This window comes from Mugil cephalus, chromosome 18, assembly GCF_022458985.1.
Source record: "Mugil cephalus isolate CIBA_MC_2020 chromosome 18, CIBA_Mcephalus_1.1, whole genome shotgun sequence".
NCBI lineage: Eukaryota > Metazoa > Chordata > Actinopteri > Mugiliformes > Mugilidae > Mugil > Mugil cephalus.
The window spans coordinates 1,906,897-1,926,801 of NC_061787.1; the positions used below are offsets into that span (position 1 = coordinate 1,906,897).

General features: G+C 39.3%; 2 protein-coding genes across 2 annotated transcripts in view; one reads left to right on the forward strand and one right to left on the reverse strand.

The window, feature by feature from the left end:
* Nucleotides 1–5,963, reverse strand: part of reck (reversion-inducing-cysteine-rich protein with kazal motifs) — a 61,305-nt gene extending 55,342 nt beyond the window's left edge. Inside the window, exon 1 of the mRNA XM_047568118.1 lies at nt 5,784–5,963. Coding sequence (XP_047424074.1) covers nt 5,784–5,847 — 64 coding nt within the window. The 5' untranslated portion in view covers nt 5,848–5,963. The remainder of the gene's footprint in view (nt 1–5,783) is intronic.
* The window catches only part of LOC124995607 (NACHT, LRR and PYD domains-containing protein 12-like), a 1,019,357-nt gene that overhangs the window by 334,636 nt on the left and 664,816 nt on the right, over nt 1–19,905 (forward strand). The window lies entirely within an intron of this gene.

A 19,905-nucleotide genomic window follows, 5' to 3' on the forward strand; every position in this document is an offset into this window, starting at 1 on the left:
AGAAGTTTCCATGTCTCCTGTTTCTGCCTCATTGAATCAAACACTGTGCTCTGGCTCCCACATGAAGAGTCAACACAGGCTCTGAACTGCAACACATTTGTACTTCGGACTGATTAGAAAAACCTGCAGAGACTCCAGAACATTTCCCTGCTACAAATAAACCAAAACTGAAGCTAAATCTTAATATTTGAAGCCAACTAATAAAAACACAAACCTGATGTGAAACAGACGAGTGAGGATATTTATTGGATGTGTGGATGTGTGGACTCCTGACCCTCCACCACCAGAATGTTTCCTGTTTAGAAGTTTATTAAATCAATGTTAAACTGCTGTTTTAGTTTTTATTCCTATTTTTAGGCTAAATGTGACACAGCCGGCTGCACAGAGTCATTTGGAGGCTTCAACTATTCTCTTTGTTTGCAGTTTGCATCATTTCATCTTTCACCTCAACAACAAAGAATTCGTGCAAAACATCGAGATCATTATGAAATTCCCGCCTCCATTAATCCTCACGTTACACTGAGACGACGACGTCTGAGGACTCGACCAAACATCTGAGACCATCTACGAGTGGATGGGACGTCCTGTCATGTCTCCACCTGAAGGAACCGAGACGACTTATTATCATATCATTCAAAAACAAACCCTTAAATGAATCATTTCCAGATGTGGTGCAGCATCAGTGGAGCCCGACCGACGACGGCTCTTTTTCCAACGATTGTCCAAATGAATGAACTGTGATAATTCAAAGATCAGTCAGAATATAAAAAAAAAAACACCTGCAGACCGTTGAGTAAGTGGCCGGCGTTGCCCCTGAAAACACCCATGAGGTCGGGACGTCTTGTTGTGTCTCTTGTGGCGACTAGTTCTGTGGTTTCTGTGGCTTGATGGGATTTAGATGTGGGTATTTAAATGTTCCTCCAGAGGTTCTGCAAACACAGAGCGCGGCGCTTCCTGCTCCGCCTCAACGTGCAGGTGAGTAGGACGTTCACCTGTCGGTGGTTTTAATGTTGTGGCTGAAGCCGCTTTCCTAATTCAAGGGCACGATTTCCTTCTTATAAACAGTGAGCAGCTCCAGGTCCCTCCCAGACCAGCCAGCTGCAGCACATTAAACATGAAATCTAATTGATTTGTGTAAAATGAGTTAATTGAATCGTAGCTGGAGACATTAGAGCTTTTTGTCTCTGAACAGGTTATTTCAGAGAGTGCACTCAGACACAAATATATTTAAAAACCACGCACATAGCACAATAAAAGGGAGCACCAGAAGGAGGCCTGTAGGAAATTAACAGAAAATGTAATTATACCAGAACAGTGCTTTATTTATCTGAACAGAGCGGCTCCAGGGCTCAGACAACACCAACCTGTTCTTTTAGTAAATACTTTGAGAGGAAAATATGAGAATGATGTGTTACTGCGCTGAATGAACCAGTGTGAGGGAGCAAAATTATGTTTCTCTGCATCGAATTCAATCAAATTATGATAATTTATTTGTTTAGACAGTCGTTGGAAAAAAAGCCGTCGTCGGTCGGGCTCCACTGATGCTGCACTGATGCTGCACTGATGCTGCACTGATGCTGCACCACATCTGGAAATGATTCATTTAAGGGTTTGTTTTTGAATGATATGATAATAAGTCGTCTCGGTTCCTTCAGGTGGAGACATGACAGGACGTCCCATCCACTCGTAGATGGTCTCAGATGTTTGGTCGAGTCCTCAGACGTCGTCTCAGTGTAACGTGAGGATTAATGGAGGCGGGAATTTCATAATGATCTCGATGTTTTGCACGAATTCTTTGTTGTTGAGGTGAAAGATGAAATGATGCAAACTGCAAACAAAGAGAATAGTTGGAGCCTCCAAATGACTCTGTGCAGCCGGCTGTGTCACATTTAGCCTAAAAATAGGAATAAAAACTAAAACAGCAGTTTTAACATTGATTTAATAAACTTCTAAACAGGAAACATTCTGGTGGTGGAGGGTCAGGACTCCACACATCCACACATCCAATAAATATCCTCACTCGTCTGTTTCACATCAGGTTTGTGTTTTTAGTTTGTTTTTTATTTCATTCATTGATTAAAAAGGAAACAATTCAATATAAACACAAATGTTCCTAAATCTGAATGAAAGGAGCAGAAAGAAGGAGAATGTGATATAATCTGCACCTTTACCCCAAGAATCAGTTACAAGGAACTAAAATCAAATAATAACAGATAATAATGAAATAAAATCAAACAAAAAAGTTTCCATTTTAGTTAAGATACAATTTCCATCACTCAAATAAAACAAAAAAAATAAATGTTCAATCAATGTTCAATCAAACTGACATGTTTTATTATGTTATATTTCCTCAACACACAGGTTTCAATTGTTCTTTTAAATGTAAATTTTGATTCTTTGGTTTCTTTGTTCAGATTGTTCCATAAACTGGTTTAGTCCTGAATCTTGTTTATTTTTATTTTATTTAAATCTCTTAAATTGTTGATCAGTAACTTTTTCATGAGCTTTAAACACAATTTGCAGAATACTGGGATCTACTAATTCTTGAAATTTCAACAATTTCAACTGAAGAAATAATGGATTTGTTGGATCTCTTTATTATTTCTACTGATTCTACTTATGACTCTTTTTTTGCATAATAAAAATTGACTGAGTTTATGTTTTACAACCTTCAACACAGTGAGTCAGATATGGAATAATCAGTGTTGTATAAAATGTTTTTTGTTTTGTTTTTTTTATTAGTTTTTATGAGTCGGCTTGAAATATTAGGATTCAGCTTCAGTTTCGGTTTCTTTTTTCTCAAGTCCAAGCATATTATCATGGATTCTATGCATCCTGACTGTACTTTTAAATGCCTTCCACCCTGTGACTCGCTTTATGATTATACTTGTATTGAATATTGTACTGATGGATTGTTTTTAATCGGTCATTGGAAAAGAGATGATGCAGAAGTATTTTTCCTCTGTACTGGTTGAAACCCGACTATTAATTAAATCCAAATTGAGCATTAATGTCTCTCAGTCTGATAATAACTCAGTGTGGCTACGCTAGGCTAAGTCATCAGTGTGGCTACGCTAGGCTAAGTCATCAGTGTGGCTACGCTAGGCTAAGTCATCAGTGTGGCTACGCTAGGCTAAGTCATCAGAGGTTACTTTGACAAAATCCAACACTGGAACCAAGAAGAAAAAAAAAAAAAAGCGTTTTTACGATAAAACCAAATAAAATAATATGTTTGACACTAAAAAGGTTCATTATTTTAACAAAAAATTGTTGATAATCTAACAGTTTTGTGAAAACAAGTTGATAGTCTAGTAATATGTGCATTTGCTTTGTACTTTGATGTATTGTTGCTTTTTATTTAACTCCACCTGGACGCCACATAATGTATTTTTATCTGCGACAGCCTTCCTGTTGTTCTGAAACCTCTGCTGATGCTGCTTCAATAGCAAAGGGCTTTGAACCGAGAACCTCCAGGGTCTGAGCCGGGAACCATCTCAGGCACAGAACAAACAAACAAACAAACAAACAAACAAACAAACAGACAAACAAACAGCCTGGCTTTTCAGAATAAAATCTACTTTTTTCTACTACATCCATTCTTATTTTTAATATTTGTTCTAATCTTAAATCGTCAACCAAATAAATTCACTGGCGGTTTTTATTTTATCTTCTATATTTCACAATTCAGTTCAACGATCACTACACCGAGACATTCATCTGCGTGTGCCACAGTTTAATCTCCCAAACTATAATTAGGTTTTTGTGGGGCCCATGTCTGCTCACAGTGGACATGGAAAGAAACACAAAAAAAACAAAACAAAAAAAAGAAGAAGAAGAAGAAGAAGAAGAAGGAGGAGGAGGAGGAGGAGGAGGAGGAGGAGGAGGAGGGCTGCCGTTCTCGTCCCTCCTCTTCCCCTCCTGCTTTGTAGAGTCAAATTGGTTCCAGATGCATTCTCTCACGGCTAGCCTCCAATAACCAGAACGGCAACATGAAAGAAAACGACAGCGAGAGCTTTCGCAAAATACTCTGCAGACGACAAAAATGTGTGGAATTCCTGCACAAAGTACAGAGCGAGGAAGTCATCGCTTCTTCTTTATTTATTCCCCACATGGTGCCATTTTTCACCCACCTGGACCACTTTTTATTTTTTATTATTTTTTTTATTTTTTAGGAGGGGAGGGGGGGTTCTGAGACCTTTATTATGGACAAAAGCCGCTGGGAGACAATGTGCACCCCAAATGAGGATCTGAGAGCTGTGTTTTCTTTCATGTTCAGGACAGATGTGTCAGGAAAAATCCACATCCTGCGCCCATGTGCAGCGGCACATCAAAGCCGGACCCCACCAGCATGTTAGACCGATTTATAGGCCTCCCCCATGAGCCCCCATGAGCCCCATGGACCCCCCCGCCCCAGCATCTCCCCAGATAAATGATACTAAAGAGCGACAAACACCTGAGAGGCTCCAGAAACGCGACATTAAAGTGGCCGCTCAGTGTTGACGCACACAATTAGCGAGTGAAAGCAAATTCATGGCCAGTTGTTCTACAGCAAAAAAAACACAAGAGTTTAACTTCAACAAGTCCCTGTCAATTCATTAGCACAGCCCGAAAAAGCTCATGCACTTCTCTATTCATTCACACGTTTGACTCATTTCCTTGTTTACATTATTTCTTGCATTTACATGTATTGCAGAGGTGGAGGGTTCAGCTCGCCAAACGTTTAAAATATTAAGTTTTTAAATAAAATACCCCTATTTGGGGGTGTTTTGTGAATGCCGAATTGAAGAGCAAGTTGTGCTGATCATTAACAGCTTAAAAGTTATTCTTAAAACCTACGCAGACTTGCACGTTATAGGAAAACGTGTTAAATTGTTAATAAAATGACATAACCGTCGCGGTAACGGGAAGTTTTTTTTCTTTTCTTTTTTTTCCCCACTTTTCTTCCAGATCCGCTATCTTTGCTTCCTATCCCCGGATATCTTTCCCCAGTCAGTCTCCAACGAAACAAACTCCAAAATTATTAAGTATTCATACAAGAAGACACGTAGATCAGGCGCTGATCCGAAAGTAGAAGGTTTCTTTTAAACTTCGGGGCTTTTCTCTCCTTAAACCTTCAAAGACTTCCCCTGTTCCCCGGGACGGACGGAGCGCCATGCTAACGTTCATCCTGAAAACAGACCGACTATCGATGCTGTCGCTTAAATGCACAGAAAATCCAAGACACGCATACAAAACGCAACTTTATAAAACGACTACGATAAGCACTTCAATTCGGCGCGTAACAAAGTGATCAAAGTGATCGAATTCCAACTTTTCCCCCTAGTTTTTGTTCCGTTATTCCCACAGTATTTTCACACCTAGACTCTAAGTGGTGGGCGGTAGCTAGCGCAGTGAAATAGTACAAACGTTTGGGTTTTGTTGAAAAATAAACAGCTGGGTAATTAAAGTTGTCCGTTTTCAACAAAGTATTTTTATAATTAAAAATTACGCGTAAAAGTTGTTATTCTTGGCGTATGAATTCGCTAATTCGCAAGTGAATGTTAAATAGTAAGATTTGTGATTGGAGTTCGGCGCGGTGTCCTCTCACACACCAAGAGCGTAGTAAATCGGGCCATCGGGACGCAAAACTGTCACCGGAACAACAAGTTAGTCCCGACCGAGGAGTAAATACGGGCTTTGTTGAGCTCTTCTAGTGATGTATCGGGAAAGTCTGAGAGTAGACACGGACACTTAAAAGAAAAAATAAAAGATAAACAGATGAGTTATTAAAGGGGGAGACTCACCCTGAGCTCGCAGCGGCTGGAAGCAGAAGAGGAGGAAGATGATTATCTGCAAACACACACGCATCTTATTGAAATCCTAAAGTGCATCGTGGACAAGAAGACATAGAAAACGCTGCTGCTGTGACATGCTGGTCCATGAAGTCCTGTTAACTCTGCGTCCCCCCCACCAGCACTGCGCCGGGTTTAATACTGGGACCGCACGGCGCATGCGCACAACGCAGCTCGAGTAGCGGCGCCTGAAACAGATGTTGGAAAAAAAAAAAGAAGTAAATATTACAGAGGCTCTTTTTGTTTTATTCATGTAGCTGTTGGCGTGAGAAAAACATTTTATTTTTTTGTTTATTAATGCACATTAATGAACATCTATCACACATTTTGAAATTTCTGGACTTGGTCAAAGTTAGTTAGTTAATTAGTTAGTTAGTTGTTAAATAACTAAAAAAGTAAATGTAAAAAAACAAAAAAACAAAAACAAAGCCAAGTCTAGGTTGTGGGTTATTGTGGCCTCAGGCTGGTGTTGTCCAGGATTTCCACATAGAAACTAATGTTTTCACATAAGGACCTGAAATTAGACAAAGAGAACATGATTACAATTATAAAACAGAAATATTGCTTTTGTTTATTCACGTTTATTCAAAGCGAGCCAATGTTACATGCAGGGCAGTTGCTAGGAAATCCGGGGCCCTGGGAAGAATATCGACGTGGGCCCCTCTACCACAGGATTTTTCATTGCTGATTGCTGATTTGCATACGATAGTATTCATAACTGCTGGGGTCTGCAAACTCACATGTACAGTGTAACACATCTGTTCAGAAGTGTTTCTGTCAATGTAAAGTGGACTTCGTCACGTGGCATCAAGCAAACTAAAAAGTACTAAAAGTATTTGCAAAGTTCATAATGTTCCACATTCCTGCATAAAACTGATATTTGACTTTAGTATTTGTTTAATCATTAAAATGAGCCGATATTCAGATTCAGAGAGGAGATTCAATCAGAGTCCATGTGTTCAAAAGTGTTTCCATCACTTGTTGTGTTTCCATTCCCCTGGAAACACCTACATTTCTAAAAAAAAAAAAAAACTCTCAAATACCTAAAGTTTGAACTTTTTTAATCTCTCTTGAGGTGGTTTCTCAGACGTATCGATGTAAAAGTTTATCGCAAAATTGCAATGGAAACACTTTTTCCACATTTCCTCATCACAGGCCTCAGTGGAGATGATGCAGGGGGTCATGTGACCAGTTCATTTGAGTGACAGCTCATTCGTTAAACACCTTTCAATGGAAACATGCACAAAGAGCAATTAGCGAAATTTCAGAAATTTCTTTTTATTTTGCTGGTTCGGTTTCTATAAATCAGGGATTTATGTGAGGAGCTATTTGTGAGGAGCTCAGAAAAAGAGTTGTTGTTGCTCATCAGGCTGGAAAAGGTTCACAACCATCTCTAAAGAGTCTGGAAGCCACAGATAATCCACAGAGAGTCAGACAGATTGAAGACGACTCCACCAACAATGTTACTGTTAACGTTGACGAATCCGCTCAGCGACCAAAGACACTGCTCTCTGTCCAAAAAGGACATTTCTAAACATCATGTGGACGAGCCAGACGACTGCTCATTCATTCCTCTTGGACAAACAAACACAAAAGCATTATTCTGTTTCATTTGTTTGGGTTCTCTGCGTCTGCGTTCAGGACTTACTCGTCTGTGTTTTTACTTGCTCGGTTGGTTTGGACGTGTCTCCTCACCATGAAAACCAAACATAAAGAAGCTGCGTTCAGGTTTTATGCTCCACTTATCTCGAACAAACTCCTGGAAAACTTGAGGTCGGCTCCATCTCCTGGTTCTCTTAATTTAGGACGGAGGAGTTTTCTCGGTTACGCTGCATCACGACCACATGGAGGAAGATCCAGAGCAGGAAGTGAACTCAGCATCAGTGTTTGGACGCAGCTTCACCAGTAACTCGTTTCCACAACAGCTTCTTCTCATTCAGACTCCAATAAGATCTGGAATCCATCCCAGCGCGACTCAGAAGAAACACGACCATCACACTCTCTTCAACTTTTAATACTTAAATGTTTACGTGCTGCCACAGATGTCGGCTGCGTTCTGGCGGAGAAATATTTTGCGTTGAATGTCGGCATCTAGTTGCAAAACATCAAAGTTTGACATGAAGATTGAGAAATAAAGATCAGCTATCACATCAGAGGCAGCAGAACAATAACAGCTCAACTAGAGCTCAGTTTATGGGATGTTTCACAACCAATACACAAAAAATAAGTGTCTTTGCATGCAATCAGAGGCATTTAGCTGGAAAATAAATACATATATAAATAAACTCAACTCTGGAAAAAATGAAAATCTAACGAAGATGAAATATGTAAATGATCTTAATCATCTGTTCCAGCTTGTTCTCGAGTTTTTCTTCCTGGTTCTTGGTTCAGTTGAAGCTTAAAATGAGAACTAGCACAACTCTAAAGGTTTTAGATGAACTCAGACAAGAGAGTCAGAGTTTCTTCTTTCCAGCATCTGATCCTTTTCATCTATGAACACGAGGAGGGAAGTTGTTGGTCTGGCTTCCAGATTACAGCTGATTACGTGATTATTCAGCTTTGACAAAGTAATTTCAACAAAAAACAAATAAAAAATCATCCACTGGACTCTCAGATGTGAATATTTGTGTTTTTTTCTCCAGTTTTCAGTAAACTCTCGGTGCATGTTTCAACATATTTCATTATTTTCTAATAAATTCTACAACAAGCTTTTCTTCTTTGAGGATTCGGAAATCAAACGCTCATATTATTCCTGTGGTGGTTGCAGAGTCTTGGTTATTTTTATTAATTTGACACATGCAGTTTCATAAAAATACAATTTTGAAACACATGCATTTTATTTATATCGACAGTGGTGAAAAAGAAACTTTTCGGACACCCCATGGATTTGTGAAATATTGCATTAAGAATCATTCTTAGGTCTTAGACTCTAATGATCCACGAGGGAAATGACTTTGTCACAGTAGCTTCATTGAACATGAAAGAAAAAACTCTTAAATAAAAATAATTATTATCTAGTAAGACAAAAAACTAAAAAAAAAGATAAATAAATAAAAACAAATCCTAAAACAGCCATTAAAAACCTAAAAGAGACATATTCATTTGATCTAATACCAAAAAATATATGTTTTATTTATTTTATTTATGACTTCTTGAGAAGAAAACAGACCAGTGGCGTCTTGTGTCTTGGGGTTGAGAAGCAGAATATTTTGCTATTGCGTCCACTCAAATCGATACAGACGACTTTTTAAAATCAGCTCAGAACTGAGTGTCAGTAAACATTTGGACGGGTCCATATAAACGACACCGGTTCACTGGTTTTATTCATGAACAACATGTCTTATAAATAAATGGGAGCTGCGGTGCGGTGCAGAATATTCATGCACACGGCACATTTTTCATGACCATTTCAGTCGGTTTAGTCCAGTTTCTTTTCCCCAAACCACCGGCTCCACCGCCGCGCGGTTCCCACGGCCTGACGGGGTCCGAGCGGGCGGATTTTAAACGGACTCGACGTGTCTTTCCATTTCATTTTCATCAGAAATGCTTCTTCAGCAGAGCAGCCAGGTGGATACGACTTCGTTTCCCCTTTAAAGACAGATATTTTCAGCAAACCCTTCCAGAAGCAGGAAGTGTTGCTTTCCATGGTGGGTGGTGCTGGTACTGGTGGGGGGGGATGGTCCCAGCCTGTCCCCTCTTTGTCCCACTAATGGCCGTGTCAACAGAGCCAGGCGTCTTTTTGTGCCGCACAGCCGCGAGGCGGCAGGGAAGCCTCTGTCCAGGGAGACGCCGTCCTCGGGGAGGGTCAGAGGTCGTGACGGAGGAGGCTGCTCGGGGGCCGGAGTCGCCCGGAGTCGGCGCTCGGGACCCGCACAGCTTCATCACGGCGTCGACGGGTCATGAATGAGGAGCCTTTGGAGGGAGCAGAATGAATCATGTGTTCGCACAGATGCGGCGAGGCCCTCAGGGCTGATAGATGCTCCTTTCACTTCGACAAATGACGACGCTTTTGCTTTTAGCTGCATCTCATTCAACACAACATGTTTCACTACTGTCAGTTATTAATAAAACTGCACCACGAGCAAAAGTGTTGTTTACATGAGGAAAAGTCCATGAAAGAACTGGTCTATCTATCTATCTATCTATCTATCTATCTATCTATTAATGATGTTTTGTTTTTTTATAGATGTAGTTACATGATGAATTGTATGTTTAACTATAGTTTTTAATTAGTTTTACTCATAACATTATTTCTTTGCTCTGATTAAACAGTTTTTATTTATTTTTTCTTGTGGGTCTTGTTTTTTTTTGTTTTTGTCAGTTTTTTTCCCTCACAAAGCTCCTTTGTCCGTCGTCATCACACACTTCAACACAAACATGTGTTGTTAATGTCAGACTGAGACAAATCCCTGATTTATAGAAACTAAAGCAGGAACTGAGTCTCATCACACTGATGGAAACATTAATGATTAAATCCTGCAGGAGCTGATCTCTGATATGTAATATTGGCTCGTTTTAATGAACAAACACATAAATAAGTGTCGTCTTCCTGTTTAACTCGTTTGTTCCGGTTTTGTCTTTGTCTGGTTTTAGGAGTTTGTGTGAAAATCTTGTATTCATGTTAGGAATTTGTGTGTGTGTGTGTCCACATTGGCTTATACAGCGATCAGCCACAACATTATGACCACTAACAGGAGAAGTACATTTAAACCATGTTCTGCAGGGATCCTGGTTTTCATTTTTGGTGTGAATGTTACTTAAACATGTAACATTCACATAGACCAGAGGATTATTTTATTTTATTGCATTTTAACTGTGCACTTTAACTATTCTTTACTTTAGTGTTAGAAAATGTCTTTATCTGTTGTGTTTGTGTGCTTCACCTCTTCACTGCGGGATAGAAAGACACGTTTTTTTTTTTTTTGCTTTGTGTGTCTGGTACATGTGAAGAAACTGACTTTGACTTTAACTTTGATCACTTTACTCTTTAACAGCTTCCTCATTAGTATTTGAAGGGTGAAAACAAATGTTTCATCTCATAATAGAAATAAATCACAATCGTGTGAGTGTCTTCTTTGTGTGTCAGACACTTCAAACGGATCCGAGACGAAAATATGAAGATTTCTTTTTTAATTCGACTGTGAACTGACACTTGAGTTTTACGGATGAGACGCCTGCGGTAAAGAAGGAAGTCTGAGCTGATTAAATGATTGAAGTGAATGATTGATCTGTTTTTTTCAGTGAAAAGGAGCCGTTCTTAAATCTCGCGTGCTCCTTTGTGGGGGCCACATGTGATTTGTTGTCCAGTTTTGGGGACAAACGTGTAACTTTCTAATCCTGCAGCGTGAAACTGGACCCAGCTCCAGTTCAGTGCATTAGAACAGTTCCCTGATGTTGACTTAGAGTCAGAAGAAAAGAAAAACTGAAATACCGATACCTCCGATAACAGGTCTTTACGCTAAAATCAATTCTCAAATCAAATTATCGATACTTCAGTCATTGGACGTAATAAAACAGTAGAAATGAACTAAACTATTGAGTTGCAGCAAGACAACAAACCTCAGGTTAAACCACAACACAGAATACGACACATTTATGATGAGGAGACAGAAGAGGAGAGAACAGAGTCACAATTAACATGCAAGTTTTCATTTTTATAGTAGTTCTTAATAGTTAAACTACTTTTTGTAGTAGTAGTAGTAGCACATTACATATACAAATATCTAAGCTGTGGCTCTTATATGTTTTGAGCTTTTGAACACATGACAGTAGCAGGAAAACGTACATCATATGCTTCAGTATTTATATTGTATGAACCTCAGTCTGCAGTGCTATTAACGTACATTAGAAATGAAATTTAGTCGTGATTAATTGAATTTCTCAGTGTGGAACTCAAAGGGTTAATGGTTTTATCTTTTTAGTGTTTGAAACCTCATTTTCACATATTTTGTATGATCGTGTGTCTGTTTTTTTCTGTTGTTGTATTAGCTCAGCTACATAGTCAATGAGGACACTACCTCAAATAAATCACTCTGATGTCTGATTCTTTATGATTTGAAATACATACTGATACAAGTATCGGTATTGGTATTGCTGATACCAGCATGAATTTTGCTCAGTATCAGATCAGAAAGGAAACGTGTGGTATCGAACATCACTGCACTGGACGTGAGCCCATGACCTTCTCATAGAGTCACAGCCAGACACACGTCTTCTTCTTCTTCTTCTTCTTCTTCTTCTTCTTCTTCTTCTTCTTCGTCTTCTTTCTTCTTCTTCTTCTTCTTCTTCTTCTTCTTCTTCTTCTTCTTCTTCTTCTGTCTTGTCCAATGGAAAACTACCCGTCCAGTTTTCTTTAAGCGTGAGTGGAGGAGGACACGGCTCATCTGGCCTGCAGGGCCCTGCTCATTGTTGTACCACAGCATTTTTTAAGGTTTGGCTACACTTTTTAAACTGGAATTCTCCTCTTTTGATGCTGCACCACCACCACCGCTCCATCCAGACCAGATGGATGCTTCTAAATCATTCAAACAGATTCATCTCCTCTGCTGCTCTAATGTGATTTAACACGTAAAGACGGTAGCGCGCTTCCTGTTTTAGGTAATAAATGGGCTGTTTGATATGAAATGATCCCAGTAATACGCCCTCGTTTGTACGTTCAGGGCGTGTTGGCCGTCCTTTGGTATCAGTGTTCAGTGGATAGAGCGCTGCAGGATGTGGTTAGGGTGTTGAGTTTGTGGTAGAAACATTAAACACGTGACAAATAAAGACGTCTTCAAACTCATTTAAGTGGATTAACAGCTCAGGGGAAAGTGGAGGATGAAACATTCTCTGTGCTGCTTCATATTTTAGCTCAAGGCTCCAGACGACTTTTAGGATTTAGGTTTTTTTTTTTGTTTTGTTTTGTTGTTTTTGGAGACAAAAAAAATAAAAATCAGTCGACATCTTATTATCATTTATTTATTGTACATTTCTTTTTCTTTTGTTTATTCGTTTATTCTGTTTTACATTCGTCTGGGTCATTATCTGCTGTAGGATGAACCTCTGACCATCTAGACACATACCAGAGGGTCTTGCATGGCGCTGCAGATGCTGTGGTACTGTTTTGGTTCAGGATGACGCTCACTCTGTAAAAGTCACCGACCCGGGATCCAGACCATCACATCTTCATCCTCCACGTCTGACAGTTGATGTCACACACTGTGGAACCGTCCTCTCGTCTACTCGACGGCGTACAAAGACCCTGAGTGATGAACAGAAGATTTTTCTCGCCATTTTTGTAGCAACACGCTACTTTCTGCAGCACAATACTGTTCACCTGATGCTCATGAGGGTCTGGTACCACAGTGTGTTCCAGCCTTTATGCAGACAGACGGGGTTGGAACACCTTTAGGAATTAGTTGCACCAGCTTTCAAGGCTGATTCAACCTTCACTGCTGCAGAACAGCTTTAAATTTATAACCCACTTCATGTTCCCTGGAAAAGGCCTTTTTGTATCATTCTGAAATGCACATTATTTTTCAGTTTTGGGTAATTAAACCTTTTTTTTTAAAACCTCTGGCTGTTCAGTCTCACCTTTGTACCATTTAAAGCGATTCATTGGGCTTGTGTAACTTTAATTGCAGTAAATAACTGGAAAAATTAGGATGTTCTAAAACTTAGTGTATATATATTGTATATTCTTTAGTTTTTGTCTTTGCATATATATATATTTGTATATATACATAAATAAAAGCTTTTCCCAGTAAACACACATCACGCTAGCGTTGTGTGATACCACTATTTATCCTTTCCATCCAATACCGAGCAACACCAAGGCTGATATCCCGATACTAATATCGATACTTTTATACGTCTACTTGTGTGTGAATGAAAATGAAGAACATTTGTGAATGAAATCATGAAAAACGCATTTTAAACAAGCTGCTTAGTATGAGACTTGTCTTTAATCAGAGCAAATAGAAACAATCTGGGAAAACAGTTCACAAATATACACAAAATAACAAATAACAAAATACCTGAAGAAAGTAAATGTGCAACACGTCCAAAAAAATCAACAAAAGACATCCATGTTGTCCTGGAATGAAGCAGGAAGTAGTCTCCTCCACGGTAAATACTGATCCAGGAAGTAGTCTCCTCCACGGTCACAGTCACATATAAAAGAAAAAACAGTCGCTCTGACTCATTGTCATAAAGGTTTTAATATATTTCTTGTGAAAGTCGACTTGGTGTCGATATTTTGACATGAAGATCGATTCTCAAAAACCACACGTCTGTCTTTGTCTCTGCTTTGTATTATTGCACTTGAGACACAAAGAATTAGAAGAAAAGAAAGATGTCGTCAGAGTTTGTTGGAGGTAGAAGCAGAGATTTTTCAGAGTTTCATTACCAGTTTTATATCGAGATATTTAGGTTTCGTGCATCTCTACCAGCATCAAACACAGATAAAAGCACGAACAGTCGTCCTCTAACCTGCCTAGAAACCACAGCCTGAATCTGCTTTCTGTTAAGTTTCCTCCAGAATTAAAATAATCCACAATAAAAGCAGAGTTTGAGTCGTTCCTCTGTGAACATTTATTTACATCTGTTTTTGAAAGTAACTTCTGCGTCGCTCACAGTCAGGAAGAATACGGAGCCTGTAGAAGAGAGAGTCTCTTGTCTCCGATAGGAACCTTGAGACCAGAGACTCCATCTGTCATGTAGCTCCCAGCTCCCAGCACAGAGCCTCATTGTCGTGGTCAATTCGGTTAGAGGCCGCGATAAATTCACTGTTGTTGTTTTCCATTAGTCGCCGCTGCTGCCTCCGCAAACCAGATGTTGTTTAATGTCGGCACTTAGACACGTTTACAGATATCTGCCTCCATGTATATCAGCATATTCCAAGCATATTCTGGCTGTTGTTATAATTCCTACTGCACTTGAAGCTGCCACGTATTTATGAACGTAGCATTTTCTGGTTTATGTGACATGAGCTCAGTCAGCAGTTTGCAAGGTTGGAGTAAAGATGTACGACAAGAAAAAAGAAAAGGTCACAACCATTTCTGGTCAGATTTGGATTTGAAGATTTTTATTATTATTATTATTATTATTATTATTATTATTATTATTATTATTATTATTATCAGAAGGTGGTTGAACTGATCTACCACCATTAGAAAACTTTTCATCATTCGCGTATGAATATACAACAAAATACTCAAGGAAAGTAAATGTGCAACAAGTCAAAAACATCCATGTTGTCATTGAATGAAGCAGGAAGTAGTCTCCTCCATGGAAACCACTGGTCCAGGTCTAAATTGATTCTTCTCCAGATTCACAAGACAATGGTCAATGATTCAGATGAAATCATGAACTATCTTCCTCTTCATCTTCTTCTCCTTTTTCTTCTTCTTCTTTTCTGTAACTCTAATAACTGCTGGTTTCTCCTTTACTTCTCTTTCTGGGTTCATACGTTAAAAGGAACGAAGATAAACGTACTGGTTTAATGTTTAGACTCAGACTTTAATGATCCACGATGGGAACGACTTGGTCTCAGTAGCTTATCTGCACGAAAAAAAAGAAACACTATTTAAAACCACAAGTAAAAAGAAAGATAAAATAAAATAAGATTAAAAATAAATTATCTGTTATTATCCGTGAAAATAAAATAAACAGCGCAATCAAAAAATTGACAGAATTAGTCTGTGGACAAATGTACTGTACAAAAGCAGCTGGAAATAATAAGCCAGAGAACTAATAATAACCCTTTTTGTCCCTGGGGGGGGCAGCGGCGGTGGGTGGGGGGGTCTTTCACCACCTCTCGTGTGCATCAGTGTGAATAGAAACATTTCCTAAAACAAACAAACATGTATCAGCTTCTCAGCGGCTGCTCGTGTCCAGAGTTTGTGTCTCTACGTCAGAGTGGAGCCGTCAGCTGTGATGGATGGAAACAGGAACATATGGTCCCCCCCCCCATCCCCCCCATCCCCTCACCCCCCCTCAAACCCTTTTACTATAGAGATGTTTGCTTAGTTTCCAGACGCGGGGTTTTGATGTGGTTCCAGATGAGGCCGTGACTCACAACGCAGGAGGAAAAAAGAGGAGAATAACACGAGCCACCTGTGACCAGCTGAGAGTTTATTATATTAGAGATTAGAAATATTAGAGACACGTATTCATGAAAGGTCTATTTCTTTATTTTCAGCCTGGCTGTTAATGCTGAGCTGTATTTAAATGTTTTATACGTGTCGTATAAACGTACCAAAAAAAAAAGAAAATGTCAGAGCTTAATTATTAACCTGAGACCCTGCGTCCTCATCCGGGGACATTAAGTTCTTCATTCTACAGCCGATCACGGGACAAAACCTCGTCACATTCTACAGCTGAAACTTGTTCATTTATGCTTATTAACTTTTCTAGTTTGATATGATTCACAGTTTTAACTAATTAAGTCAACAGTAACGAGCTACAACGCCGCTAATTAGCAAGTACTCGTTACAGGACGTCGTCTTTGTTCAGCCATGTTCAGGTATTAAAATAAACAGTTTTATATTTGGTTACACATTGGGTGACTTTATTATTATAATATACAGGGAAATAATCCTCATGTCCACATATGAGGACATAATCAAAAACTACTTCCTGTTCATAGATGATGCTTAGTTTTTATTCTTCTTAGTTCCTACTGATCCCAAATTATTTAAAGAAGAAACTCATTAACCTGAACACAGTGGAGTGTATTGTATAGAAATCTGGTTCTTAATGCCATAACATTATGACCACCTTTCCTCATGTTGTGTCTCATCATGTCCAAGTATCATCCACATGAATGTCCTGTCAGTGGTCATAATGTTGTGGCTGATTGGTGTGTATGGACATAGCAGAGGAGATGTGTGTGTGTGTGTGTGTGTTGTACAGTTGGTGGCTGGTGTGTGGGGGTCAGGGTGAAGTGCACCTTGAGCCCAGATGTGTTGAGACGTAGGTAGGACTCCAGACCACAGACCAGAGCTCGGCCCCTTTCTCTCCGCGGTAACAGGATGCCAATAAATGAGGCAGAACTCTACGTGACTGAGTCTCATTTCGTTTGACTCCGCAACGAGCTGAGGTCTCCGACTCACACATGCGCCGACTTCCTTCCTCTTCCTTACGAGGGACCGCGGATCAATCTCTGCGGTTTTCCTCTGGGTCTCGATGATTAGAATTCAGAGTCAGATGGGAGTGACATCTGAAGTAAAGCAGCAGGTTTCAACAAAAAATCAGGCCGTTCAGGTACAACAGCAACAGAAATAACATCTAAAAATATCATTTTTAGATTCACACAAGCCACCGGATTGGCTTTTATCACTGAATTGTCTTTTTGCAATCTGTGAAAATGAAACATTTTGAGGTTATGAGTCTTTATTGTCATTATGAGAACATAGTGGGAGACCACGACTTGATGGCACAGAAAAGTACACGGACATTTAAATAACACCTGAGGACTGATGGTCTGTAGGGGGGAGTTATTCCTTTAACAGCCCTGGGGAAGAAGCTTGTTTTAATGTTCCTGTATCTCTTTCCTGATGGAAGTGGAACAAACAGTCAGTGCGTTTACATGCACGTTAAAAAAAACGAATTATTGCCTTAATCAGACTCTAACTGGGGAACTTAAGCGCATGTAAACACGTTAAAATAAAGTTCTCTTTATCTGATTAAAACACCCAGATAATGAGATTGGAATTAATTTTTCTCCAGCATGTACACACTTAATCGGACTATTAACAGGATAATGCGCTGGTGTGTGACCCCGGAACAAAAACATTAAAGAAAGCCGGTCGCAGAAGAAGAAGCTAAATGGAGCCGGTAGAAGAACCGTCTGAGGAATAGCGCCATCTATCTGCACCAGGAGTAGCACACACATTACGTACAAGATAAAAATAAAAGAAAGTAATGTTGTTTGAAATGCTGCATGAACGACTCTTATTTTATATGAAGCAATAAGTCAATAGGAAAGCGGCTGTATTAACATGGTATTAAGACACATATCGCCACCTAGTGTGTAGGAGGATGCATGTAAACTGGGACAAGGACTGTAGGCAGGAAGTTGAATGTCGAGCATAGCTCCATTAAACTGTGGATGTAAACACACTCAGTGTGCTGCCTGGGTGGGCGGATCTTTTGCAATGCGTCTCGCCCTCCTCTCGATCAGCGTAAACCGAGCAACCCACAATCCACGACATTTCATATAAATATAAAAATCGTGCCAATATCCAGACCTGAGAATAAATTAACAAATGCACACGTTCACACAACGTGAACGTTTCCTGCTCTATGAATTAACAGATCATGTATTTTAAGGATGTTTTGTTTGTCTTTAAATTTGATTTGTTTGAGGGGGAGGGGCTAAAAATGCTAATAAAATAAACTAAACTGAAAAAAACAAAACAAAAAGTCAGTCAGAGACTCAGTGACGACCTGTGGATAGAAACATATTATTATTATTATTATTATCATTATTATTTTTGAATATTCTAATTGCTCCTGTCTCTTATGGATCTCTACTTAACGTTGTTTCAGAACCAAGAACAGAGGTCAGAGCATCGAGAACCGGTTCTTTTAAAGAATAGAAAACACCACCAGCTGTAGGAGCTGAACGTCTTAATTAGAGATGAAGGATCGTCTGCAGCAGGAAGCAGCTTCGTTGTTTGTGAAATGTGCAGAACCAGAACAAGAACCAGCACCGGTTCCAGTATCGTTACTATGACAAGAACCACAACTATTGGAACTTATGCAGCATCGTAACGTCAAGCAAAGGTATCAACACCACCAGCACGATGAAGGATTTGATGACGATGCACGACACTAAATACCCAGAGAGACACATGTGTTCAACAATCTCTGGTCAACAAGTCTCAGCAGAGCAGAGCTAGTGAGGAACCAGAGACCAGCTTCCTGTTTGTTTTCTTACACAAGCTCTGATCTCTTGTTTTGAAACAATAAAACTTCAGTTGTTTATACGAAACCACGAACGCCTAGTTTAACTAAACCAGAGATTCACAGGAGGAATTGATAAGGGAATCGATAGAGAATCGTATCAGTGAGATCTTATCGGTGTCCGTCCCTAACACAGCAGTTTTCTGTGTTGTGTCGTTATGTTCAGCTCTAAATAAACCCGCTTCGTCTCCACAGTCAAGACAAACGCTCAAAGAGAAACTATTCGTGACCAGATCCCTTGAGTCAGAAAGTCTAAAATTAAATCTGAATATTGTTGCGAAGTCATGTCCGTGCTCCATTTAGACTAAAAGAAACTGACTGATGAAAACAACTTCCACTTCTTCACATACGAAAACTTGATTTTACATCTCTACTCTAATCTAATAACCACTGGTTAAAGGATATCAACCTCCTGAGACCTGAGCTTTTGTTTGGTATGCACGTTAAATATGTGCGAACATGTGATTATTTCACTCGATATTAAAATAAAGTCACCAATTTATAATAAAATATGTGGATTTTCATGTCTGAATGTTGCTGTGCAAAAGCAGAATTGCAAATAAAGAAGTCCCAACGTCCTCAATTGATAATTAGTGAAGTTACAGCTCGTTACTATTGATAGAATTTGTCATATTAAGCTGGAAAAGTTAAAAATCCCAAATAAACAAGTTTCGACTGTAAAATCTGATGAGGTTTTGAACCCTCTCCACTTTAGCTACATGATCGGCTGCAGAATGAATCCACTGAAACATGTTTTTACACCAACTAATATCTAGTTATGAAGATAAAAGTCTAAATGAAGCAGAATAAGCTGCCACGAACCTAAAACTTAATGTCCTCATATGAGGACGCAGGGTCCCAGAAAGGTTAAAGGACAAAAGGTAAATTTACTGGTTTAGCATTTAAATTAATAACAAATAAATATAAAAGTTGAGTTGAAACTAGCTAATTATCTTTTTGCAAACTGATAAAAATAAAGTGAAATGTTTTCCAGGGTCTGTCCAGGAGCTTTTGTTTGCCCAGTTCCTCCAACATGGCGACTTCCAGACTGATGACGCGCTGATGACGCGGGTGAAAACCCTCCATAGTCGTTGCTATCAATAATCCAAGAGCCAATGAGAAGCTC